Consider the following 26,328-nt stretch of genomic DNA (forward strand, 5'->3'; position numbering starts at 1 on the left):
ATTGATCTAAACTTTAATGGCCATTAATCATGTTAACTTCTGTACCGTTTAAGTCTTTAAATAATCCTCACGTGTACCTGCCCATTGCACATCTTTTACACATCAGAATCTAATTTCGCCAGGTTTTGCATTGCTTACAGACCTCAGAAAGAGACAATGACTGCAAAGCCAGGTAACATGGGACCCAACATGCAAAATAACTCTGCAAGGAGGTATGCCGTATCAGTCTAGACAGGAAGTAAAACTGCCAATTGAGTGATTTACATAATTCTGATCATGGAATCAAATCACTGAAGCTGGACATGATTTGACTATGATCATTGCTTTCACAGATCTGCATTATCACATCATCAGTACAAACATAAATGTATTGATATTTGACTTTAAGAGTATATACTAGTAAACTGTGACAGTGTGTATTGTAAGATGTTTTGTTTAAAAAGTGTTGTGTAAAGAATAAATCATTGATCTGAGACTGTGAGAGTATTTGAGCCTATACCTACCCCTCAATTACTTATTACCTACCTACCCCTCAATTGATAGATTAATTTTGACAAAGGTTTTTTAAAAATGAATCAAACTTCTTGGCCAAATTTGGATCAAATGAAACTATCTATTTTTCTGAACAAGTCATCCCTCCAACAAACCTTCTCATTAAACATTTGGGTACTTGAAGGGATGCTTAGAAGCGTACCTACTGTAGTTGATTTGTAACCCCATTGATGATTATTGTCCTTGTATCACGACTGTTTCAGGAAAGCTGCTCTCAACATCCTTTTCTGCAAACGTTTCTGGCATCTTCTGAAGGTCATCTTCCCAAAACTCATTTCACCAACATTTCTCATGTTCTGCACACTTCTGGCTGTTTGTCTGCTGGGTGAGTAAAATTCATTTCATTTCATAAAAACTCTGACATTGAGAGTTAGAAGGCCTTTGGCTAACAAATACTTATTCTCTACCAGACTCCTGCCCGGCCAAATAGTAATAGTTTGGAATAAAAGCCTTGTAGGATTTGATTGGCCTAGGAGTAAACTGGCCAGCTGGATAGACTGCAAAAGACTGACTGAAATCCCATGGCATCTTACTATTCTTAGCTTCCATATTTGGCCAAGTTCTTCTCTTTTTTCATCCAGTGGACATGTCTGCTTGGTGATGAACAAATACCTTATAAAGTTATATCCAAGTAGTTGTTGAATTTGGCTGTACTGGAGTCATGATTTTTTGATAAGAATAGAAAGATCACCTCAGTGTGACTGAATGATTATCAAACTTACAATTGACTTATTACCTACATCATAATGTAACAATTGCATTATATAGTTAGGCATCTCAGTCTTGTCTGTGTTTCCAGAACAAGTTGTGATTTACCAGACGGGCCTCATCCCCAGCCAGTTTGTGAGGATCCTGGCTGCAGAGAATCCCCAGAAGTCTGAGTTCATGACCAGACTCTGGCTGTCTCTCATCATTATTGGGCTCAACTCAACAGTAAGAAGGTTTACCTTTGGAAAACCAGGAAAGATATTAAGTGTTTCTTGCATGATTTGTGTCAATACCTTTGAAAATGTGACTTTGATTTCAAACTATAGAGGATTGAATCTAAATTTGTTGCCAATGTTTCTTTTCAATGTGTTTCTTGGGTGATTTGAGTTATTACCTCTGAAAATGTGACTTTGATTTCAAACTATAGAGGATTGAATCTAAATTTGTTGCCAATGTTTCTTTTCAATGTGTTTCTTGCGTGATTTGAGTTAATACCTCTGAAAATGTGACTTTAATTCTAAATTATAGAGGATTGAATCTGCAATTGTTGCCAATGTTTCTTTTCAATGTGTTTCTTGCATGATTTGAGTTAATACCTCTGAAAAGGTGACTTTAATTTTAAACTATATAGGATTGAATCTAAGTTTGATGCCAATGTTTCTTTCCAGCTGAAAAGCCTGGATGGTTACATCAGCAGCCTGATGTATGTGCGATGGCGCCGGCTGATCTGCCACAGACTCCATCAGAAGTACTTCCAAGACACTGTGTACTACCAGCTCAACGTGCTGCAGGAGAACATGGACAATCCGTACGGACCTGTTCATATTGACTCACTTACAGTCACTCTGATGTGGTTGCACAACTTACTGCAAATCTTACGATGTTTGCAGTGGTTTAATAATCTCTGTAGAAGTAGTTTCTGTAACCTCTGAACCACATTTGACAGTTTCCAATGTATTACTACTGGATCACAGAATTGTTTCAAGTGTGAATTAGAACACCGTGAAAAGCTTGTATTAAATTTTCCTCTTTAGTACCACAAAATAAAACCACCACAAAAGTAACTTCAGTTACACCACCTTTTATAACAACAGTCTATTTGGGGAGTTGTGAGTGATGGTAAGTGGCATTTATTTGACTTACCATTTATCACTGTTACTTAAAATGTTTCCTTTTTTCTTTCTGTACAGGGACCAAAGAATCAGCCAAGATGTGGAGAGGTTCTGTAAGCAGTTCAGTCTGATGATAGCTGTGATCATCATCTCTCCCTTTACCATAGGATACTACACATATCAGTGTTATATTAGGTCAGTGTTTAGCATCAAGCCTATGTCTAAGGCAGTACCTTTGATAGGCTGCAAATTGGCTTGAATAAAGTATCCAACTATCCCAATCTTTTATACATCAGTACCTGTATATTTTGCAGTCTAAATTTTTATTTTGATGAATGTACAAGGTATTCACTGTATTGTCTGATAATGGCATGCAAATCATTTCATCTACAATGTTGCCTAATCTATTTTGACATCGAAAATTAGATTGTGGATCTTGTCAAGTGGAAGATTGCCCCAAGGTCCAATAGTCACCTGACTACATTCAGCTACGTGTGTCTGTGTGTTAGCATATGGCGAAGACAACTACATATACCAGAATGTTAAAAGATTGAAAATGTTTTCTAACTTAACACATGAACATGCATGCCCATTTGTTTGAACCTGTGTCTTACATGTGCTGATGTTACTGTTCTGTTGTATCTGTGTTTCAGTACCGGATGGCAGGGTCCTGTCAGCATCTTTGTGTACTTTGTGACAGGTACAATCATCAACAGGTTCATCATGTCCCCCATAGTGAGCCTCCTGGTCAGACAAGAAAAGCTGGAAGGAGACTTTAGGTACTGTGTGTCAGTTTTATGTAGAAATGGTGATTAACATCTATTGAGCAATCTTGAATCTAACACTTTTTTATTCAGTGTGAAATGAATGTTTGAAAGCATGGTCAAACCTCACAGGGCTTTCCAGGATTAATTTTTGCCAATGTCAAAGCCATCTAGGTGTCCATTTTGAAAGTAACGTACTTCTAAACCTTTTTCCATCTTTTCTCCAGGTTCAAGCACATGCAGATTAGAGTTAATGCTGAATCAGCAGCATTCTACAGGTATGAATACAGACTATTTCCTTCTTGTTCAGCACACGAGGATTCACCTAACTTCTCAGGGCTCTGCTTTTGTGTAACCATTCCCCTCTGAGACAAAGAGGGGAATTCTAAGTATGTCTATATTACTGTGAAGAAAGAAAGAAAGAAAGAACAGAGTTAGCGGTGTTGCTGATCTGCCCTCTCTGCTGCTGTTCCTGTAGAGCCTGCCAGGTGGAGCTGATGAAGACCAACTTCAGGCTCCACTCCTTACTGGACACACAGAAACGGCTCATAAACAGGGAGTTCTGGCTCAATTGTAAGTTTTCTGCTTAACTTCTCAAACTTGAATTCAGTTAGATCAATAGCTTGTAAGTTCTGGCAGTTCTTAACACCAAATTGTATAAAGCGGGGTCATACTACATCACTGACGAAAGACACCGGATGGCTGTCTGAAATGTTTGACCATTTCCAAAATCATATCCTTCATCGACATATTCAGGGTCATACTAGTTGCTATTTGTGACAATGACTAAAGATAGTGGACCGTTTCGAAAATCATATACAGTTGCTTGAGTAACTGCTTTTTGGCATATCTTATTACCTTAATATCTAATCTGCCTCGACCAATGGTAAATGATGAATTTGTTGTCATAAAGATCATTTTTGCATGGTATTTGCGCAGCCAGGTTAAGCACATAGAAATTGAGTCTTGTATTCTAAGTCATTAACTTAGTTGAAAATATGATATCTTGAGTTGTAAAATACCTAACTGTTTCTCTTGTGTGTGCACAGTTGCAGTGAACATGTTTGACTATCTGGGAAGTATCCTGAGCTACATCGTCATTGCCATCCCTATCCTGAGTGGTGCCTACAGCCACATGGCACCAAATGAAATAAGTGCACTTGTCAGCAAGGTATGGATAGATTCATACCATTCACTAGAGAAGAAACTTTTCTAACTGAGCTTACTGTGTGCCTATGTGATTGAATTGATAGTTGAGCAAGAACTGCATTTTGATATTTAATATTGTATATCTAAATAGCCATGCAGAATTGGAGATCCTGTCCTTTAAACTTTAGACTACTGATCCAGCTTCCAAAGGGGAAGTCCACTTAGATCAACAGGACTCCTCTAACATTTGATCTAACAGCTGATGCACATGTTCCTGTGCCCTCAGAATGCCTTTGTGTCCATCTACCTGATTGGGTGCTTCAGCGGGCTGATAGACCTGTCTACCAAACTCACTGACCTGGCAGGCTACACACACAGGTAGGGTATGGTCTTGTGTTCTTGGTCCTCTTAATGTTTGAGCTAGACACCAACTGCAGGAATGCTGAGAATAACACTAGAGGTAGAAGGTCTTTGTAATCATGCAGATCTGTGACCACTTGAATTTAAGTCAGTCACTTTACCTTGATCGTCAAGAGCTTATAAGAATAAAAATGTTAGTAACAGGTACTGTCCATGGTACTGAAACATCGCTATTTGAAGTGTTGAGTATGCCCTAAACAAGTGCCTGGAAAGCAGGAAATGTTATTTTGATCTACTGAGTGATTAGTGTATAAGCCTGACAGTACTATGCAGCCCTTTTTTGGTTAATCGTTGTAAACCCCTCCCCCTGACAGGATTGGAGAGCTCCTCGAGTCTCTGGAGAAGACAGAAAAGGGGACAATGGAGGAACAGACCAACCACAGTGCAGACCCTGGGGACGGCGATCCATCTGAAAATGCAAGGTATACACAAAACTTGTGCTTCTTTCGTAAATACATGCAGTATACAGTATCTCTTGCTGCAAGAAGCATAAAAATTAAGAAAATAACATATTATGTTGCAATTTTAAACTTAGCATCCATACACAAAATAAAGCACTTACCAACAAACTTTCAATCAGTCCTCTGATAACTTGAATAAGGATCAGAGGACTGATCGAAAGCTTGTTGGTAAGCGCTTTGTTTTGTGTACAGATGTAAAGTTTAAAATTGCAACATGATGTTGATTACCATCTCCACATCTCCAACAAAGAACTTTATGGTCCCCTGCCGCAAGTATTGGCTGTTGTCCGCAGCCGAAGATTGCATCTGGCAGGACACGTGGTGCGCCATGAGGAAATGGCAGGACAGGTCTTGCTCTGGGAGCCAAACGAGCCGCGCAGGCGTGGCCGCCCTTCGGTCACACTCAGGAAGCTGATGCTCGAGGAAACAGGTCTGGAGGCCAACGAACTCCGATCAGTAATGCTGGACAGAAACGAGTGGAGACACTGGTGTCACCTCCCAAAAGAGGATGATCTGAACTGAACGGAACAGATTACCATCACAGATATGAACATATTGTACCGATCAAAAAGACATCATCCCCTTCCTCCCTCTACATATATTAGCATCTATTGCCGAAACAGTCTTTGAAAATTATTAATCTGTATGTCTGTGAAATGAACTTTTGTTTCTATTTTTCTTGTCAGCCTTTGCAGCAATGAGAGCACACAGAGTAACAAGGCCTTCCAGCTGGAGTCAGTCACTCTCACACCGCCTTCACTACAGAACAGGGTCCTCATCAGGGGTAAGTCTGTCCTTCTCACACCACCTTCCCTACAGAACAGGGTTCTCATCAGGGGTAAGTCTGTCACACTCACACCACCCTCACTACAGAACAGGGTCCTCATCAGGGGTAAGTCTGTCACACTCACACCACCTTCACTACAGAACAGGGTCCTCATCAGGGGTAAGTCTATCACACTCACACCGCCTTCCCTACAGAACAGGGTTCTCATCAGGGGTAAGTCTGTCACACTCACACCACCTTCACTACAGAACAGGGTCCTCTTCAGGGGTAAGTCTGCCCCACTCACACCACCTTCCCTACAGAACAGGGTTCTCATCAGGGGTAAGTCTGTCACACTCACACCACCTTCACTACAGAACAGGGTTCTCATCAGGGGTAAGTCTGTCACACTCACACCACCTTCACTACAGAACAGGGTCCTCATCAGGGGTAAGTCTGCCCCACTCACACCACCTTCCCTACAGAACAGGGTTCTCATCAGGGGTAAGTCTGTCACACTCACACCACCTTCACTACAGAACAGGGTTCTCATCAGGGGTAAGTCTGTCACACTCACACCACCCTCACTACAGAACAGGGTTCTCATCAGGGGTAAGTCTGTCACACTCACACCACCTTCCCTACAGAACAGGGTCCTCATCAGGGGTAAGTCTGCCCCACTCACACCACCTTCCCTACAGAACAGGGTTCTCATCAGGGGTAAGTCTGTCACACTCACACCACCTTCACTACAGAACAGGGTTCTCATCAGGGGTAAGTCTGTCACACTCACACCACCCTCACTACAGAACAGGGTTCTCATCAGGGGTAAGTCTGTCACACTCACACCACCTTCCCTACAGAACAGGGTCCTCATCAGGGGTAAGTCTGTCCCACTCACACCACCTTCACTACAGAACAGGGTCCTCATCAGGGGTAAGTCTGAACAACATTGTCATTTGTGGTCAGCATGTACAGGGCATTCATCTGGTGTCTGGAGAAACTCTGAATAACAGTTTTTCATATTCAAGAGTAAGTGTTCAGAATAGTGCATTTAGTATTCTCAATTATTTACAAGTTGCAGTGATGTAAATGTACAAGGGTGCAAAGGATGGCTCACATGTTTTTGTATCTTCAGATCTTAACCTTGAGATTGAGGCTGGAAGAAATTTACTTATAGTGGGAAATACAGGTGAGAACAACTCTATTCAACCTATTGTTCAGATTACTGAGTCAATGATAAATGCCAGTACTATACTGAATTATATATCTTAAATTTCTGCTGTATTTGTTGGACTCCAGAAGGTGGTACGATTGAAAATCGTCAGCGGTTCACCTGAACATTTATCATAGTCAATGGGGCTTGGTAAGCGGTGAACATTGACTGATACCTAAAATTGCACACTGGCATATAACAGACAACAATGCCATTTAGAGCTCACAGACTTGTCAGCCAATCAATTTTCATTATGTGTGACAGGGGCTTAAGGATGTGAAGTCATATGTAATTGATTTGGCCAGGTAATGACTTGACTATTTACATGTATCTAACACACCTGAGTATATGTACAATATTTGATATTTGAATATTTTTAATGTTTCCTAAAACAGGCTCTGGCAAAAGTTCCTTACTGAGGGTTTTGAGAGGACTGTGGCCAACCTTAGGAGGTATGTAAATTTTGTTGTAGTCTCATGGGTTGCAAATGAAAGGTCCTGTTGAGATTCCATTCAGTTTTCTTGACACCGAACTGTAATGACTCTAACACCAATAAATACTTACTTTGTGCAACCTCCTTGCTTTGTGCATAGTAGTTATGGTCAAAGTGTTACTGTACTGGTAAGACAGACAAAGACAAGGTGTTCTGATGTTACCTGATCTTGGGATTGGACTTCATCTTAAGCATCTACATCAACATGGTTTGTATTGTCCACAAGAGGAAATGATGTTAGTAATTGTTTTTAGTGCTGTTTCCATCATATTTTCTCTTTGTTGACTCTTTTCCTTGTTCCAACAGGCAGTGTAGAAAGGATCAGCCCACTGGGTCCACAGGGGGTGATGTTTATACCACAAAAACCCTACCTGACTGACGGGTCACTCAGGGAACAGGTAAATACAACTCCTGCTTGTTGTCAATATTCCACTTTTCAGCCAGTAGTTGTTTTGAATATACTAGTAAATGAAGCACTTGATGTTCACAGCTGTCTTCTTAACTTTGCAGATCATATATCCACTTAAAGATAAATACCCAGGTCAAGGTGAGTCTCTCTTTAGCTAAATCACTCCCAGTACAACCTAAACTGGCTTGTGTGTTTTGTATGTCGTAGTGATTACAAAAGAACCACAGAAAGGATAAGTCCTTTACTGTTGACTGTAAGGGAGAAAATCTAGGCTATATATGCTGTACATGTGTCTGGCCACTTTTTCTACAGATGTTACAGATACACGCACATGAAACTTATGATGCAAGAAGATAGTACTAGTATGTCATTGTGACAGATAACAGATTGAATGGCATCTTATAACCCCACCTACCAGCAAAATGTATTACTGGTGGAAGGGAAAGATGAACAGGAGAGTACTACAATACTGTTGTATTTGCCTTTCAGTTTCCCCTGATGATGGGATAATCATGCAATATTTGGAAAGGCTAGAACTGGTAAGATTGCAAACCTTTGTCTTCTTTTTTTGTCTGTTCTTGATTTGTTTAAGATATAACATTGAACTGCCCTGTATCTTGTGGCACCTTACATACCATAAACATGTCTTAATTAAGATGTGTATTCCTGACAATGTTAGTTAGCTGCTTGTACCACTTGTCTAGTAAACCTAATGGGTAAACATGAACACAGAAATATTGGTGATATGTGTTATCTGACTTTGTCCCATCCAGATGTCAGTTTTTGAGCGGGCCAAAGGACTGGATGGTGGCACGGAGTGGATAAACTGGTGAGACAATTGTACTTTATACGCTGCCATCACATCTCTGTGCCATACAAGGTTTTCTAGTTCTGCTCTACTTTGGCCGACAGGCTGAATAAAAGTTCAAAACTTGAACTATGTGGCTCCAGATGTATTTCTGAGGGACGGCTGCAGTGTGCAAGATGTCAGTAGTTTGAGGAATGAATCTACTCTACTATATAAGGTTTTTAGTTCTGCTCATTTGATGTTCTCCTTCTCCCTGTTACTTAACCCCATAACCAGTAGAGAACTGGTAACCAAATGCCTGCTTCAGTTTGCTTAAGGTTAAAAAGGCCTTGCTTAACCAGGTTATGCTGATGTATGTAGATTTAGGTGTTAGAATGGCCTTAGCCTAACTAGATCTGAGATTTTATGATAAATGATTCAGATCCTCACATCACATGTTGCTGTGAAAGCATTTACATGTACTTTTTCAGTGTCTTTATTTAGGTAGGAGAGAAAGGAACCTTTTGCAGGTCTGCTGTATGAACAATTCAGTAGAGCAGTTTGATTACAGAACACATCTTTGTGGGGTTATGGTTAAGTTAGAGATCACCACGAAAACTGCAAAAATAAACTTAAAAGATTTACAGTCATTCTTTTTACTAGGGTGATTGGAAAGGTTAATAGCTCCTATAAAAAGTATAAACCCCAGAGTGTGTGTACAAAATGGTCTACGGTATGGGTGTTTGCTTGACAGTTAGTTAACCTGATTTATAATCAATGGTTTCTTCCGTTCCAGGTACGATGTGCTATCCCCAGGGGAGATGCAGAGGCTATCCTTTGCCAGACTCTTCTTCCACCAGCCTCAGTTTGCAGGTATCAGCTTGCTGTTCTGCATTCTTATAGATGTGAAATGTATTATAATTTATAGGCACTTATTATAAATGTCATGAATCCCAAAGATAAGCATTTCAAACCAATACATGTGTTTGTTATCATGGAAGCTCATCAATCATACTACAATGCTTAACTTTCTTCCAACACAAAGGTATACACAGATCAAATTTTCAACGACCACTGTCGCCTTCTTCAGGATCAATACTGATGAGCAATCACTTCAGAATGTAAACTCGCGAGAGTAACGGACACGTGATCTTGCAGATAGAGCAATTGGTCGAAAGTGCCAGGAAGCCCACTGTCTCTGATCAGTGATGGCTGGCTACTGGAGTGTCATGGAGAGAACATGTGTTTTTGTGAAGTTAATGACTTAAACTTACCTTAGTGTTGAATGTCTGTGGTACATGAAATCATAGCAGCATACATTTAAAATATTGTTTATACAGAGGACATGACAATAAGGTTATGATTTGAGACTGTTTTCTGGCATGAACATTCACTTCTCTCACCAACAGTACTAGATGAGGCCACCAGTGCTGTCAGTATGGAGACAGAGGAACTTCTGTACAACATGTGTAAGGACATGGGGATGACTGTTATCAGTGTAGGGCACAGGAGTAGCCTCAGAAAGGTGAGGTAGCCTGCATTGACTGTTTGGATTGTGTTGTTGTCATTTACTTTTGAGTGGTTCCAACCAGAGCAATGGCCAAGTGGGTATAGTGCTTGCCTTGCATTTGGTAGGTTGTGAGTTCGAACCCCGGCCAAGTCATACCAAATGGTACATGCTGCTTTCTCTGCTTATTACTCAGCACTCGGGAAAGAGTATGGAAGTTGAACACACACCACAACCATTGAACTAGCCCCCATGATTGCACAAAGTCGTGTGGCCCAAGGCTACTGAAACAGATGGGCACCGCCCTATGCGCCATCAGGCTTGGGAAGGACTTTTTTTTAATTCTGCTTCGGAAATAATAGGTTATGATTACATTATGGTGCCCCCCCACACCAATATTGAAATGTTAACATGGCTGATAATGATAATGCTATACATGTGCATGAACATGAACTTGGATGCAGTAATCGTCACCATCCCATTCTTCACTTCCCAGTTTCATGATGTAGAACTGAAGCTGGATGGCCGTGGGGGCTGGAAGCTGGACACCATCAGATGAGACCAAGCCACGTCTACAGTATAGTCAATGTCAAGACGACAGTTGCCATACTTGCTATATATGTTGAACTATCATCAGGAAAACCTAGAGCTGTGTACCTAAAGAAATTTTACGTACAGGTACAGTTGCCATGCTTACTATATATGTTGAACTATGATCAGCAAAACCTATTCCGAAGGACCAGGAATGATCCTGGCTGCCTGTGCAATATTCCTGTCAGCTACTGTGGTTTTCAGAATCAGCTTTTTATTAGAACATGTCAATATTTAATCATTTCAACTAGTTTACTTTGAAAAAAGAGCCTGATCACCTGATCATCAATTTGATGATACAAATGTAATGTTACATTCCATTTGGTAGTAACCTTAAGTGCACTTGAAATCCTGAAGGTGTCAGTACTCTGCCATGTAGATTATCTTGATGCATCTTCTAAGAGCAAATAGATACTTTGAGATATGTTGAAACTTATGATTACCGAATTATCTGTTTTCTACTCTACAATAAAAAATAGCCCTGTACAAGGCAGTTTGTCTTTACTACGTGATATTATAGTATTGAATGATTTGAAATGAGGTTGTATATGTCATATACTATTTATATACTCCTAGTCCTGGAGTCTACATGACAGGAATATCCTGTTGACAGTGAAAACAAAAGAATAATCAGGAACACCCAGTCAATTATTTTTCAGGTTTTGTTTGTCTTATGTTCACCTCCTGTAAAAGATAATCGTCGCCATTGCAATAATGTTTTTATTGCCAATCTTGTTGTGCTTACTTATTATCTTTATACTTGACTGGCTTAAAAGAGACTGTAGGGAATCTTTCGAAAGGTTTTCTATGTAATAGCTTTTCATCATCATATCTTTTCTCTTGGCAAAGGAATTAACCATCCTGTACATACCATATCGTTCTGCCCACTCCCATAATTTAAGAGGCGCACGCAGGCATTTTTCAAAAGCATTAGGGTTAGATAAAAGTACTAGTAGATCAGGACTTTGACACTGCTCAACAATATGTGGTGATATAGCATATGTTCCTTCACTTGCCCCTTCAACACTTCCTCACAGCCTAAAATATGTGTACTTCCATTTTGGCTGGTCTGTTCTTGAATGGCAAAAATGGTCAAAATGGAGTGAGAAATCCTGCACTTGCTTGCAAATCTCACGATTTTTTCTTGATACAGGCGTAACTCTCCCTGTAATAAGAGAACCACACAACTGGAATACTACATGTAGTCCATTTCAAAGCTATCTGAAGAAGAACAGGCAGTCAGGCGGAGAAGTATCTAAGGGAGGACGAAATAAGAATAGCATATTTACACCGAAACATAATCCGCCTGTACAAACTATAGGAACAATTGATACTAGTAACTTACTATTGAACACGATGAGGGAATAGCCAAAAGAGTATGGTAAAACTGCCTTGTAGGAATAGTCATAAGGGCATATATTTAACATATTCTCAGACATATATTCCTTTAGACAATACAATGTATATAATAATTGCTTAGCACCTGCAACATCCCTATGTAAAATGTCTCACGAAAGCAACAAATGCAGTTTGATACACACGGTTAATCCGATCTCTTCGGCCGTTAAGAAAGAACTAATGTGGTCTTGTACTTGATGTCAGCATAGCCCTGGGTGCAATAGGAACAGATCATACCGGCAGGCGTTCACGTGTTTTGGGGCTTACATGTCCAAGAAAATAACAAGAGCTTACTAGAGGAGAGTTGATAGTCATTTGTACCAAGTTTCACCAGTCAAATTTGGCCTAAAATAGAGGAAGTTAGTGTTTACATGAAGATAAGATTCTAAAACGCCAATGGACGTCGGATACTCCACCAGACAGAATCCTTTCTAGCGAAATGGTCCGGACCTGGACCTGATCCTCTGGACCTGGACCTGAATTTTCTGTACCGGTACCCAGCCCTAGCCCTGAGTCTCAGCCTACGATCGTCTGCAGCCCGGCTGACATGAAGGAAGTTCGACCATGCAGATACGATCCACTCCAGAATAAAGAGCAAACATTCCTCTTCCCGCCCGCTTGCCGGAATTTCACACTCTAGTCAGCCTGCTGAAGTTTACCGTAGCCAAATCAGGAGCCTGTGTGGTTGCCTTCCATATACGGGGGCTACTTCTGCGAATGCGTTTCTAAAATCTTCAGGTGTCGGTGTATAAAAACGGACCGGACCGCCCTGATCTTCACTGCGGTCCAAGACTTTCCAGGTTCTTCTCCCAGTTTCAGTGGTGCTACCAAGTCTAACTCTCCATCATGTGCGAAGAGGAGGTTGCTGCTCTCGTCGTTGACAATGGCTCCGGCATGTGCAAGGCCGGCTTTGCAGGCGACGACGCGCCCAGGGCCGTCTTCCCGTCCATCGTGGGCCGCCCCAGGTACCAGGGCGTCATGGTCGGCATGGGACAGAAGGACGCCTATGTCGGTGACGAGGCGCAGAGCAAGAGAGGTATCCTGACCACCAAGTATCCTATCGAGCACGGCATCGTCACCAACTGGGACGACATGGAGAAGATCTGGCACCACACCTTCTACAACGAGCTGCGCGTCGCCCCCGAAGAGCACCCCGTGCTGCTGTCCGAGGCTCCCCTCAACCCCAAGGCCAACAGGGAGAAGATGACCCAGATCATGTTCGAGACCTTCAACACCCCCGCCATGTACGTGGCCATCCAGGCCGTCCTGTCCCTGTACGCCTCCGGTCGCACCACCGGCATCGTGCTGGACACCGGCGATGGAGTCACCCACAACGTGCCCATCTATGAAGGCTACGCCCTGCCTCACGCCATCCTCCGTCTGGACCTGGCCGGCCGCGACCTCACAGACTACCTGATGAAGATCCTGACTGAGCGCGGATACTCCTTCGTCACAACGGGTAAGTAGTCTCTTTCCTTCTCCAAAGATGTTACAAACGATAGTCAGACTTAGAGAAATCCTTCTTCCATATGAGATGGTAAATAGAGATGAAGATATATGAAGATATGAAAGACGATCTATGTGCGTGGATGCTAGCGACATCCGACATCAGAACTAGCTGAAGACGTACTCATTTGTTTCATCTGATCACGCATTGGGACCTACATTTGAAAGTTGAACCGAGTTTGGGAACCTGTAGGCCCCAACGAAAGCAAAATCTTCCACAACATTGATTATGTATAAGTAATTCAACATTAGTAAAACGGCATAACTTAGCTACTAGCTCGGGTCTATAAGGCTTTAAACAACTCGAAGCGTTTCGGGACGTTGAAGTCATATTTTATAAGCAGTGTACACCGTTTTAGGCGTTTGAGAAGGAGAATAGAAGCATTGTTGAATTTTGTGAGTTTTAGTGTAGTTTTAGTTTTAGTTTTAAGTGTCGAGTTGTTGACAGGTTTGCTAAATTCGCCGTTTCCCTTTCCTCAGCCGAGAGAGAAATCGTCCGTGACGTGAAGGAGAAGCTGTGCTACATCGCGCTGGACTTCGAGCAGGAGATGGCCACCGCTGCCGCCACCTCCAGCCTGGAGAAGAGCTACGAGCTGCCGGACGGACAGGTCATCACCGTCGGCAACGAGAGGTTCCGCTGCCCCGAGACCCTCTTCCAGCCTTCCTTCATCGGCATGGAGTCTGCCGGCATCCACGAGGGCACCTACAACAGCATCATGAAGTGCGACATCGACATCCGTAAGGATCTGTACGCCAACAACGTGCTGTCTGGCGGCTCCAGCATGTACCCCGGCCTGGCCGACCGTCTGCAGAAGGAAGTCACCGCCCTGGCACCCAGCACCATGAAGATCAAGATCGTCGCTCCTCCCGAGAGGAAGTACTCCGTCTGGATCGGCGGGTCCATCCTGGCCTCCCTGTCCACCTTCCAGCAGATGTGGATCGCCAAGCAGGAGTACGACGAGTCCGGCCCCGCCATTGTCCACCGCAAGTGCTTCTAAATGTGTCTTTGTGTTATTTATTTCTGCAAGACTTTGTTTGTGATGTAGGCTTGTGTAGCAAATCTCAGCTCAAAAGCAAAGCACCAGAGCTAAGCCTTGTAGAAAAGTTCCTGAGCTCGTGAGGCTGCAAGAAGCAGGGTTATAGAAAGAGTGACCTACGTGTGTGTCTTGTCTGATGGCTTGATGTCGCTAACGAGTGGGGAGAGAAGTACACCAGTGACAGACAGTCTGGACTGCGGTAATGTCGAGCAGTTAACTGTATGTTGAAATATTTTACAAAGAATTGTCTTGTCAGTACACGACCACGAGTAAAGAGAAGGAAGAGAGATTAACTGTCGTGAGGAGTGTAATGTACCATGTTTGTGACGAATGTAAGTTGGGGAGCAACTTAGCCACAGACAAGAACGCGTTGTCATTCTTTGGTTCTGGAATGTTTGTTCTTCATGTACGTCGGGCAGCAGCTATTTTCATTAAAGTATTTGTCACCAAAACATGAAATGTTTGGTCTATCTTTGATCATACTGGTTTCATACTTGTCCTAGTTCGTTTTTATATAGTCGTACCCTTTGAGTAATGCCTACTTCCAATCAAGCAACCGATCTTTAATGCAAATATATACATGTACCATTCTATCACGTTATAATGACAGGACGACGTAGGCATACATAACCATATGTTACAAGTCTAAAAAGTGAATTGCTTTTGTTCGTCAATACGGAATGTTAATTGCGTCACACCAATAAAAGACACATTAATATCGAGAGATTAAAAAAAACATGTGCGTTTTCTCCCACAGCCAATGAAGCACAGGTATGTAGGCACGCGGAAAATGGATGTGGGAACGCAACAAACCTCATTAGAAAAGCAACCTTGTCCGATAATACCGAACAGCTATATCTAGGACGCAGAATTAAGTGCCCGACAGTACGCCTTCTGTTATCAGTAAGTAAACTGTGTGCCGGCTAATATGATGGCTGATGCTGATACAAAACGTGGCAAATATTACCTTCCTTTATTAGATATGGAGCAGCCCGAGATATCTAGCATCCACCACGCCTTCTTACGGGTGGTACGGGAATCGTATAATTCGGAAAACTGGCCTGGGGAGTCTTACTTATGCAACTCAGGTTTCCAAGGCGACATGTAACTCTGCAAGTAGAGGTTAGGTTCCGGCTGGTTTTTCTTTACTTTTTTCGGTAAAGAAGAAGCGCTCTTGGTAGAATCGCAAATTCAATTTATCATTTGTGCAATATGTGTAGATTTATTATTTTTCAACTGAATTGTTCTTAAAACGAACTTATGACATAAAAAGGTATCAAGTCTGAAACCTCGTCTTCTAACCCATACCTGCGGAGATGACGTCACAGTTTACGTCACGCCACCATCGTAATATAAGATGCAGCACAACAAAGACTGACCACTTCATTCTACGCTACGCTTTGTCGTCTGGGGAAATGCGTATGAGAATGCCAATGACCCTTCTTTCCCGCCTTGTCCTGTTGCTGCTGAGTGTGTGCGGGTCGGCCCGCGGCAATGTCACTCCGCTGAGTACAGCGGACTGCTGGCCCGGTGCTGTTGCGACGTCCTCCCCGCTGAGCGGCCACAGTGTCCCTGACGTCGTCTTTTCGACGTTCGCGGGCATTGAGGCTGTTCTGAGGACGCAGGCACAGGTGTTGTCCCTACAGGAGACGCGGGATGACGGCGCCACCGTCAGTAGGTACTGTTTCACGTCCCCGTCACCATGGCGGAAGCAACAGCAGGTCTGCACGCGTTGAGCATTTCTTAATCGAAAACTTAAATTCGTGGTGCAATGGGTTCTCTTGGCCGCTATATCTATTACTACCAGTATTTTGTGTATTTTTCTCTTCTTACGTTAAATTTCAGTGGCTTACGCTATAGACTTTTTATCTGATGTTTTTTGTCCACATTTTTATGAAAATTGTTGGTGGGTGATATACACGTCGTAGCGCTGCTTATCATACGACTACGCACTTCCAAATAATGAATTTGTCCCCCGCCTTTTTAACGTCTAAGACTTTCTGAGCCAAATCAGCCAGTTTCGTGACGAGGCGTTTACGTACTTTTTAAACTGTTCTGTGAAGGCCATCCGACGTACCAGACGGTATCCATGCTGGCCGATCCGCTGCCCGGATACTCTCCACCGCCGGCTACTGCGCAGGTGCCGCTCATAACGGTGGATGTGGAAAACGGACAGCTGGTCGGAACGGACGTCTTCACCGGTCAGACCATGTCGGAATATACGTCACTCCCTGTCACAAATGTCAGGTGATTGTGGTTCTATATTACACTATGAGAGGTAATTGACTTTATGTAATTTTCGTAACTGCGAAGTTGCTTGTACGAAACTTCTTTGAAAGTACTTGTTTTCGATTGCCTATGTGATAATTTCAAAAGTCCATGCCCTTATTTGTCTTTAAGACTTGAAGGTCCTCTGCCCGCCATCCATGAATCCGTGTTATGTTAGAAAACCGTAGTGTCCATACCAACCGGAAAAATAAATAGATATAAGTAAAAGAATCGTCTTCTTGAGTCCACAAGTCGTAACAGCCCAGTTTTATGATATTTTTCTCTAAAAAAGGAACAATATGTCAAATCTCAGGTTTACGTACCACGTGACTTCCACGTCGGCCTCATTCTCAGCTCTTGGTAGTTACGTCATCGGCAATGCGACCTTCAGCGTCCGTGCCCTGACAACAAGGGACGGAAAGGTTAGTTAGTCACGTCTGTTTGCGCTTTATCGTTCTGAATATTGACAGATGAAAAAGACAACTTGGATCGAAAGAACAGAATACGCCAGCAACATTACTATTCAAAACTTACTTCAATTGTAGTGGGCTACGCACGCCCTTAACAAAGCAGATGGGTGATTTTTGTATGAGCTAATCCCAAAAGTGCTTTCTTGGCCTTTTTTCGTGTGAACAAATAAAGTGTCCTTTTATTTTTAAGCATCGTTGAAAACTTCTGTACGGCTAGGTGATAAGATACGCAAAAAACAGTTACTCAAGCAGCTGGATATGGTTTTGAAAACGATTTGACCTTTTCTAAAATCATCTCCAGTTGCTTGAGTAACTGCTTTTTGGCGCATTTACCATGTTGCTACCAAATCAAGGAAAGTGAAGCTGCTGTCTTTGGCTTAAGTCACATTTCCAAAGCGGGGCCCGGCCGGGATGTTTAAAAAAGCGAGAAATCAAACTGTATACCTAGAAATATATACAGATCATTCTCATGAATCTTATTTTGTCATTTTGTGTATTTTGATGTCTTTAATATCATTCTTTTCGCTCCCGAAAGCTGCCCGGCCGGGCCCCGCTATGGAAATGTGACCTAAGCATTTATCAGCCTATCACGGTAGTGAAACCATTTCCCTTGTTGCTACCACGACAGTTCTCGGTGACGGGCACGTCCCCCTCCCCGCTACCGTTCCGTGACATCGAGCGGCAGTTCTATATCCCCGCACCGCAGGGCGTGTACGGGGAGACCGTGGGCAGGGTGGGGCTGGAGGACACGGTGTTCCAGTCCCCCACCCTGACCGTCTGTACGGACGACTGGGGCGTGCAGGCCGGTCTGCAGATATCTGGGACAGTAGATCTGCCGTCACTTGCGGGTAGGTAACGTACTTGCAATTTCGGCGAACTGGGAGCAACAGTGCGGAGAGATGTGTAGTAGAGAGATAGATAAGGCTGATAGTTTGTGACGGACGAAAGTCGACTTGAAGGACGATAACATATACAAGTTAGAATTCTGAAAATCGCGCGGTGCAAAACAGTATATTATGATTCCGCAGATAAAATGTCATGCGTACTCATTTGGTCCATTCACGATTCCATTTCGACCGCAACTTTCAACAGCTAACAACTTGATCTGTGATCTCACATGTCCCCGGCCAGGTGTACCAACCTACATCGATGTCGTCGTCAGACTGACAGATGGGAGATACCATTTGTCCACGGGTGTGATCGTGGAGAGTCAGTCTCTTCAGGGTCTGGTCCACACAGTTACAGGACAGGACATTCCCTTCCTTTCAGCTATCGCCACCCCCGGATTTGGGGTAAGTGTATGTTACCACGTTTGCATGCTTAGAGTGACTTCTTACTTCCAGCATATTCCCACTGGTATTACGAAACAGACCCGTTTAAATGTTTGCACTGACTTGAACGCGATGACATACAGTACTTCACCTTATGAAAATGAAGCGACCTATCTAGGCCCAGGGTGTCCTATTCTCCACAGGTTGGTCTGTCATTTGCCGACAACGAGACCAATCTTTTGGGGACTCCATGCCTAGGATACAGGGAGGAGCCGCTGGCCTCGGAGCTTGGCCACACCGTACCCAAGGATCTGCACATGGTTCTGAGGGCGCAGCTGCCGCCGGACTGTGGTGGAGAGACATTCTGTCAAGTGTCAAAGGTCTGTCGTACAATGCTATCGTAATATCCATAGTTACTACTCTCCAAGCAGAGGTTAGGCACCGGCTGTTTTTGACGTTTTGAATCGTTTTTATCGTGCTTTCTATTGTGTACTCTTTCTTGATGTCTCGAGCCCTTAGGCAGCAAGACATCAAGAAATGGTACAAAATAGAAAGCACGATAAAAACGACTAAAACGTCAAAGAACAGCCGGAGCCTATTCTCTGTTTGGAGAGTACATAGTTACATAGTTTTATTCAATTTATCAGACGGCTTGCTGAGGGTGTGCACCTGCCCGTTCTGTGAGAGAAATGAATACAATTTAGATATCGGTTGCTTCAGATGCTGCTGGGCGACGACACCGCGCTTCTGCTGACCGGAAAGATGTCCGCGGCCTCCATTGCCGTCAGCGGCGGGTTACAGGACGTCAGCGTGGGGGCACTGACCTTCAGCTCCGTGGGACTTTTCATGGAGGTAAGCAAGGAGGATGGTGCTGTTTTTTTAAGCGAGAGGTTAACTTCATTCCACTAAAAGTACATCAACTTAGATCTAGCGAACAACATCCTGTTTCCTTTCAATGACTGTTCCGGTTTTGTAGTTCTCACGCGGACGCACGGCCACCTATGGACTTGGTTTCCAAGTGGGGATGCAGTTCCCCGTCCAAGGCACGGTGGCTCACGTGCACGGGACGTCCAGCACACAGTACCTGAATGTTGGCGGGAAACTGCGCTGGCTTGTGGGAACTCCGACCATCGGCGGTGCCCTTTACATGAGGGGAGTCTGGGAACGAGCTTTTGGTATAGACTTCTTGTCGTTCGGCAACATCAATATGGGGTGAGTGCATATTATAACTTGGGCACTTACTACCCTTTCAAGTCAACTTACTAGCATTGCCAAAGGTGTTTCTCGAATGGCTCCTCCACGAATGAAATTTTCTACGCAGTGCACGTTTTCGAAAACTAGAATTATGACATCAAGTCGTTACGTACACTGAATGTCTTACCTTAGCCTTAGGACACTCTACTTCTTGAAGTTCTTTGGAGACATAAATGGAAATAACTAATGATAGATATTCTTTTATACCTGTACATGTACATTTGTACTTGCAAAACATTATAACATGGCTTTTGCTACTAGTTAACGCTGACCACCCTGCCTTCCTTTCCTGACAGCTTGCAGTTCACTGTTGGCGCCCCGTTACCGACTGGCGGAGAGTTCGGCGGCCTGTTACAGCTAGGCTCCAACTGTTTCTCAAGGGCCGACTACTCCGCAACCGTACGCGAAAACTTTTTATCTTTTTCTTCTTCGTGCATCCCGTCACTATATCTTGTAAATAAAACCATATTGGAGCACATTGACATGATTCTCTATGTTGCTCTCATTGCCTTCCTACATTGTACAATGGGACACGGCTCTTCTGTTCCAATCAATCTAGCAATAGGCGACACTTATAGTACAGTCCAATGTGGTACGTTTCAGTCTTTTGCTTGGTTTCGAGACTCTATCATGAGAATGGCGTGAGCTAGACCATAGCCGTCTAGAGTGAAAGGCAAGCCCTGCATACTTGTTGTGTGATTGTGACGTAGAGATGATATCTGTAGGGAAACTGCTTTGGTGGCCAAGTCTACGTCGAACTGAGCAGTCATCCGGACGACAACTACTTCTATGGGCGGATTGAAGCGGTCACTCTGCAGAAACTGCTGCGGGTGTTCGGGTCGGACTTCCAGATGCCCACGTCCATCGGAAACTCGGGCTTTCCGACGGGACTGGAGGTGTGGTTCCTTCTCTCTGTGGACTTTTGCCCGTCTTTCTTTTTTCATTGAATCGTCTCCCTTTTTAATCAAGACTTTTCTACTGGTATATTATGTTGGGCGTTGCAAGAAACACGAGTACGAAAGAGAAGCAAATATATGTCCTGGGCCGGTGAATACGAACCGTTATTGCTTTCCCTACCCCTCATACATGCTCAAATCACCTGTTGTCCTCCCCTCCAGGCGTCCGGTGCCGTACGTGAGGTTGATCTGACGTCCACTGGCGGTCCGCTCATCCCTATCGGCCTGACGCTCACAGGCAAGATCGCCGTCTTCGGCCTCGCGCTGGACTCCGTGCTGAGGATGTCGCCTACATCAGTACGCTCTTCCTATGTGAACACCTTTGGAAATATTGATAATAAACGGGCCACAAGTAGTTCCGGTCATTTGATTCAAGCATGGCCATTATACCCCTTAATTGCACACCCCATTTGCCAGTGCATTTCGTGCAATTATCCGAATGGTGCAGCAAAGCGAAGTTATTAAGCTGGACCGCACTACCACGGGATTTAGAGATTTCGTGCAAATAACAGAAGTGTGCGATTATCCGTTGTGCAATTGCTTCTACTGTATAGATATTCTATATATATTTTCCGTACAGTGACAGAATAGTTTTAGGGTAACGGATCTATCTAACTCATGATCTCTTCTATTTTGTGTGTACGAAACACATAGATGAGAGTGAGAGAACAAAATACAGCGTCTTTCTTGTGTGGTTCTAGCTGCTGGGTGCAATTCGGTTGGACCCGCTCAACTTGGGAAACTTCGTCGTGCTCACCAGGGCTAGAGGTGACAGCACGGCTGGGCCCATCATGCATCTGGAGACTCGCATGTTGCCTTCATTTGTCCTGGACGTACGTGTTTGTTTGTTTGTTTGTTTGTGTGTTTATTTGCATTGGTGGACACCTCCCGGGCCCCAAGTATTCATTTCTATACTGGTGCACTACTTCTTGATGTAACGTTACAGATGTGCCCTGTGCGGCAGAGACTCTCATTCTCGTATAGGACTGTTTATTCACAGTCGACGCTGTTGGGCTGATATCAATTAGGATTTTATCATGGTCAATATCCACCGAAGGAGGCCGTACTACTACTGTTGCGTGTTGACCACAGGTCCACATCCAGGGGTCCTGTCAGCTGTTCGGGGTGAGCCATGACCTGAACCTGACGCTGTCCGACGCGCGGTTAGAGGCGCGGGTACATCAGAACCTGTTCGGTCTGTTCGACACGGAGCTGTACCTGTCCGCACCGTTCGGGGGTGACGTCACCAGCCTGCCCTTCACGGCCAGGGTCACGTTCAAGACCGGAATCGACCAGGTGTGTTTAACGTTAGTTCGCCTTTATCCGCGGGATAACCTATATCCGTTGTTTTTAAAAACAGTGTATTTAGGAATATTGTCGATAAATATTGGTTTCAGATTAGAAAAATATTGCAGATTGAAACCACATTTTTCAAAACAACGGATATATGTCCAACAGCGGATAAAGGTGAGCTAGTGTTACATGCTGTTCAAACACATGTAGAAAACATCAAAGTTTTTCTTATGTCATCTCGAGAGGAAATGTCGTGATTTTTTGCTACATGTACTTGCTTCAAACTGCATTGACAACATTGCTTCTCGCCGCTATATGTAACCGATGTTAGGGCAGCAAAACGTCAGCAGGTGAGATTAACTGGTTGTGTAAAAGAAAACTCCTATGTCCTATGATCTACCAACCTGATGAAATTATTTTCGGTTATATATTTCAGCTAGTGGATCAGATATCTAGGTGGTTGGACACTGCCTTCAACGATGCCCACAGTGCCCTGCGCAGAGCGAGGGACGACGTGGCCGCCGCCAAACTCGAGTGTCAGCGAGTCCTGGACATCCAGTGCGAGAACTGCATGTACGTAGAATAGCCTTGAACATGATAACGATACGGCTGTCAGAAAAAAAATTAATTTTTTTCCATAAGCTCATATTATGAAATCATCGCATTTACCTCCGGTAAAGGTCCAGGGTCGGACACATTACCTGAGTTTCTGTAATTCACTGTATTGACCGCCCAAGAGACAACCAGTAACATGTCCATTGACACGTATAAAAAAAGAGACAGAAAACAAATGTCTTATTCATGTAATGTTTGGGCAATGATAACACACCGAAACAGATTATTGAATCACATCATCGTTGGTACCCCAACTTTCTGCCGCCAAAAGGCTTTTTCCCGCCACAAGCTTAGTGACGAATCAATGTTTAATCCGCTTGCTTTTTTCAATGTGAATGGGGTCTATGTCTTTCTTTGAAAGGACTATGAGATGTCAGCAGGCAGCAGACGACTGTAACGGTTTCTTCGACGACGTCGGTAACTTTATCGTGGACACCGCCAGCACGGTCGGCGATTGGTTCGTGGAGGCGGGGAACACCATCGCGGACGGAGCGGTGGCGGCGTGGAATGAGGTGGAGGACTTCTTCAGCAGCTGGGGGCGCCGGCGCAGGCGCGCTGCTCTCCGATTGGCACAAAGGTAACATGATGTAACTGCATCATCCGCAACGGTTTATTTGCAAATTTTACCCCAACTGCTTATGAAATATCAATGCGCTTAACCCATAGCACCAACCCATAAACACAACAAAATTTCCTTAGTGCACCCAGGCAATGAAAGTATTGACCAAATCAAGGCAACTTTCTTCTAGCAGTTACTCAAGCAACTTAGTATGATTTTGAAAAACTTGATATGGTTTTCCCATTTCTTGAGTAACTGCTATGTATGGCATATCTTGTCACCTATCTGTGTCTACCCTTATGCCAAAGAGCAGTTACTCAAGCAACTAGATATGTTTTTGGAAACGGTCAGACGTTTCCGATAGTATCCACTATCTTTCGTCAGTCACACTGAGGTGATCTGGAAGAAGCTGGTTTTTATGCCTGTGTCTAACCTTCATTGACAAATAAGGCAACTTTCTATCCTGCCCATGCTGCCGGTGTCATTACGAAGGTCCGACCAGACTCGCTTCAACCTGCTTTGTGACGGACTAGTGGACTACGGGTGCCAGGCGGTGAGCCACCTGTGCCAGGGCTCGTGTATCGCCGTGGAGTTTGTGGCCCAGGGCACCTGCAACATACTGGACGTCGCCACGGGCACCCTGAACCTGGTGGAGGCCACCAGCGGCTGGGTGGAGCTCGCCGTCAACTGGCTCATGGACATCTTCCAGGTAATACCGAACAGCTGACTCACCATTTTTTTTCTATACAGTGTTTGGCTTCGAAAATCAGGGCGGTCCAGACCGTTGGAGTAAAGATAACGTCACATTTCCAAACCGGGGCCCAACCGGAATATTTGTGGAAACGAAAAATAGAGATGTATACGTAAAATATACACAAATAATGCACACGACTATTCTTTTCACGTTTTGTGTAGTAAATGTGACGCAGGCCTAATTCGTAATTGCTTAAGGTCTAAGATAGAGCGCCATAAAACTGAAGCAAACTCCAAAATCTTTACAATATTTCCAATTTCCTTCATAGCTGCACGAGGTGCGCTTCGACACAACGCTGAATGTCAATAGTCTGGACAATACGTACATCCGCACCTACCTGGACCTGACGGTTTTCGGACAGGTAAAACAGCAACAAAACTGATTACACTTGTCACTTAACATACTGGTCATCATCTGTTTTAGGACTGTCAAATTTACTTAAATAAACGGAAATCAGACTTTCCCGAAGACATTATACCAATACCAGTACATGAATCTTGAAAGCATGATTCATATACAATATACTAGTATATGTCAACATACATTACTACTGTAAGTGCTTACCGATCTTGCATTCAACCATCCACGAGCACTTGTTAAAATAAAAGGAACATGGCCAATAAAAAAGAGGTAGGAAACAAGACCCGCCCATATGTGTAATACAAGGTAAATCTGTTGCTATTCCAGCGCACATCCCTGGATCTTGAGGTGAACTTCTCGGACATCCCGGGCTCTGTTGTCAGGATCGCACAGGCCGCTCTCAACTTCTTTAAGGACCTGTTCAACCTACGGCGCATGCGCCACGGTCCTGGGTATTACCTGTCACAGGAGTACGCCACCAAGGACAAAATATTCGGTGAGTCTCTGTCTGTCTGTCTGTCTGTCTGTCTGTTTATCTATCTCCCTGTGTGTGTGTGTGTGTGTGTGTGTGTGTGTTAGAGAGTGTGTGTGTGTGTGTGAGTGTGTTTGTTTGTGTACGTGCGCGCGCGCGCGTGTGTGTACGTGTGTACATGTGTGTGTGTCTATGTATGTGTGTCTTTGGCCGTAACCTGCGGAATTCACAAACACTGACCTTACCTACCTTCCGCACTACAAGATTCCGCAACAGTCCGGTACCATCAATGCTAAGGCTTCTCAACGAGAAAAAATGACAATGTTTATGAACTGTAAACTATGTACTATGTTTTTATTCATGTTAGATGAACTACCCAAACAGCAATACTTTCCGAGATCATTTGTTTTAATGTGCAATCACGTGCTAGAAATTGATTGTGTATGTTAATTATATTAAGTAAGCAGAGACTTTTTTAATGTACAACAAGTCACAATTCAGCCCCTGGCTGCCAGTACTTTGTTTTACTCATAAACCATTTTTGATTGATTGATTGATTGATTGATGTGTCTGTGTCTGCATGTGTGTGTGTGTTACAGAGAGAGTGTGTGTGTGTGCGCGCGCGTGTGTGTACATGTGTGTGTGTCTGTGTGTGTGTCTGTGTACTTGTGTATGTGTGTGTGTGTGTATGCGTGTGTGTGTCTGTGTCTGTGTACGTATATGAACGTGAGTGGACCGGTTGGAACAGCAATATATAGTACACTGTATAGTGTATAGATGAAGCCAATGTTTCAAATAAAGAATAGCCGCACAACATGCAAAGTATCAGTCACAGGAGTCCGTATTACTTGCGTATTGACATACTCGTATTCTAGCTCAGGTAAACTCTTAGCCCGATGAAGCATGTAGTCTTGAACTATTACACATGTCAAGCGTGCCTAACAATGTTGCAATTCTTTCACAGAGAGGGCGTATGCAGATATGATGATGAAGAGGCACCAGCAGCAGGGCTGAAGAACGTCAGTAATCAGCTAGTAGAATCCTGAAACTAGCGAAAGGAAATTGTTGTGTCACTGTGTTGGTCTTGCTGTGACGTGTACCCAGAAGTACGGCGTTATTGTTTAGTTCTCACAACACAGCAATAATACTAATAAAATACGTATATGTATCTCTACATGAA

The 26,328-nt window shown here is 43.6% G+C and overlaps 4 protein-coding genes across 6 annotated transcripts in view; all 4 read left to right on the forward strand.

The window, feature by feature from the left end:
- Positions 1 to 11,063, forward strand: part of LOC118424424 (lysosomal cobalamin transporter ABCD4-like) — an 11,527-nt gene extending 464 nt beyond the window's left edge. The window contains exons 2-22 of one of the 3 annotated variants that reach the window (XM_035833000.1): positions 756 to 877; positions 1,352 to 1,485; positions 1,929 to 2,068; positions 2,451 to 2,567; positions 3,026 to 3,151; positions 3,364 to 3,414; positions 3,615 to 3,709; positions 4,186 to 4,307; positions 4,572 to 4,663; positions 5,020 to 5,127; positions 5,853 to 5,900; positions 6,333 to 6,382; positions 7,071 to 7,124; positions 7,544 to 7,600; positions 7,948 to 8,039; positions 8,152 to 8,188; positions 8,540 to 8,589; positions 8,824 to 8,879; positions 9,634 to 9,710; positions 10,247 to 10,362; positions 10,841 to 11,063. In XM_035833000.1, coding sequence (XP_035688893.1) covers positions 756 to 877; positions 1,352 to 1,485; positions 1,929 to 2,068; positions 2,451 to 2,567; positions 3,026 to 3,151; positions 3,364 to 3,414; positions 3,615 to 3,709; positions 4,186 to 4,307; positions 4,572 to 4,663; positions 5,020 to 5,127; positions 5,853 to 5,900; positions 6,333 to 6,382; positions 7,071 to 7,124; positions 7,544 to 7,600; positions 7,948 to 8,039; positions 8,152 to 8,188; positions 8,540 to 8,589; positions 8,824 to 8,879; positions 9,634 to 9,710; positions 10,247 to 10,362; positions 10,841 to 10,903 — 1,807 coding nt within the window. In that variant the 3' untranslated portion in view covers positions 10,904 to 11,063. Of the gene's footprint in view, positions 1 to 73; positions 213 to 755; positions 878 to 1,351; positions 1,486 to 1,928; positions 2,069 to 2,450; positions 2,568 to 3,025; positions 3,152 to 3,363; positions 3,415 to 3,614; positions 3,710 to 4,185; positions 4,308 to 4,571; positions 4,664 to 5,019; positions 5,128 to 5,852; positions 5,951 to 6,332; positions 6,383 to 7,070; positions 7,125 to 7,543; positions 7,601 to 7,947; positions 8,040 to 8,151; positions 8,189 to 8,539; positions 8,590 to 8,823; positions 8,880 to 9,633; positions 9,711 to 10,246; positions 10,363 to 10,840 lie in introns of those variants that run through there. The other 2 variants (XM_035833006.1, XM_035832992.1) reach the window with 2 other exon arrangements.
- A 2,024-nt stretch (positions 11,064 to 13,087) lies between these two features.
- Positions 13,088 to 15,328, forward strand: LOC118421789 (actin-2-like). The gene is made up of 2 exons (XM_035829293.1): positions 13,088 to 13,792; positions 14,320 to 15,328. Exons 1-2 carry the CDS (start codon positions 13,180 to 13,182, stop codon positions 14,835 to 14,837), a joined length of 1,131 nt encoding a protein of 376 aa, XP_035685186.1. The 5' UTR covers positions 13,088 to 13,179; the 3' UTR covers positions 14,838 to 15,328.
- Positions 15,329 to 16,198: 870 nt separating this feature from the next.
- LOC118429924 lies at positions 16,199 to 19,943 on the forward strand. The gene is made up of 7 exons (XM_035840564.1): positions 16,199 to 16,597; positions 16,940 to 17,123; positions 17,458 to 17,566; positions 18,243 to 18,462; positions 18,746 to 19,265; positions 19,606 to 19,737; positions 19,862 to 19,943. Exons 1-5 carry the CDS (start codon positions 16,579 to 16,581, stop codon positions 19,141 to 19,143), a joined length of 930 nt encoding a protein of 309 aa, XP_035696457.1. The 5' UTR covers positions 16,199 to 16,578; the 3' UTR covers positions 19,144 to 19,265; positions 19,606 to 19,737; positions 19,862 to 19,943.
- On the forward strand, positions 19,203 to 26,328 carry LOC118425509. The gene is made up of 14 exons (XM_035834385.1): positions 19,203 to 19,265; positions 19,606 to 19,737; positions 19,862 to 20,097; positions 20,436 to 20,538; positions 20,865 to 21,035; positions 21,258 to 21,392; positions 21,797 to 21,928; positions 22,188 to 22,391; positions 22,825 to 22,961; positions 23,365 to 23,580; positions 24,055 to 24,271; positions 24,585 to 24,677; positions 25,004 to 25,172; positions 26,113 to 26,328. The coding sequence occupies exons 1-14, from the start codon at positions 19,203 to 19,205 to the stop codon at positions 26,160 to 26,162; spliced, it is 2,058 nt and encodes a 685-aa protein (XP_035690278.1). The 3' UTR covers positions 26,163 to 26,328.

This window comes from Branchiostoma floridae, chromosome 1 (genome assembly GCF_000003815.2).
Source record: "Branchiostoma floridae strain S238N-H82 chromosome 1, Bfl_VNyyK, whole genome shotgun sequence".
Classification (NCBI taxonomy): Eukaryota; Metazoa; Chordata; class Leptocardii; order Amphioxiformes; family Branchiostomatidae; genus Branchiostoma; species Branchiostoma floridae.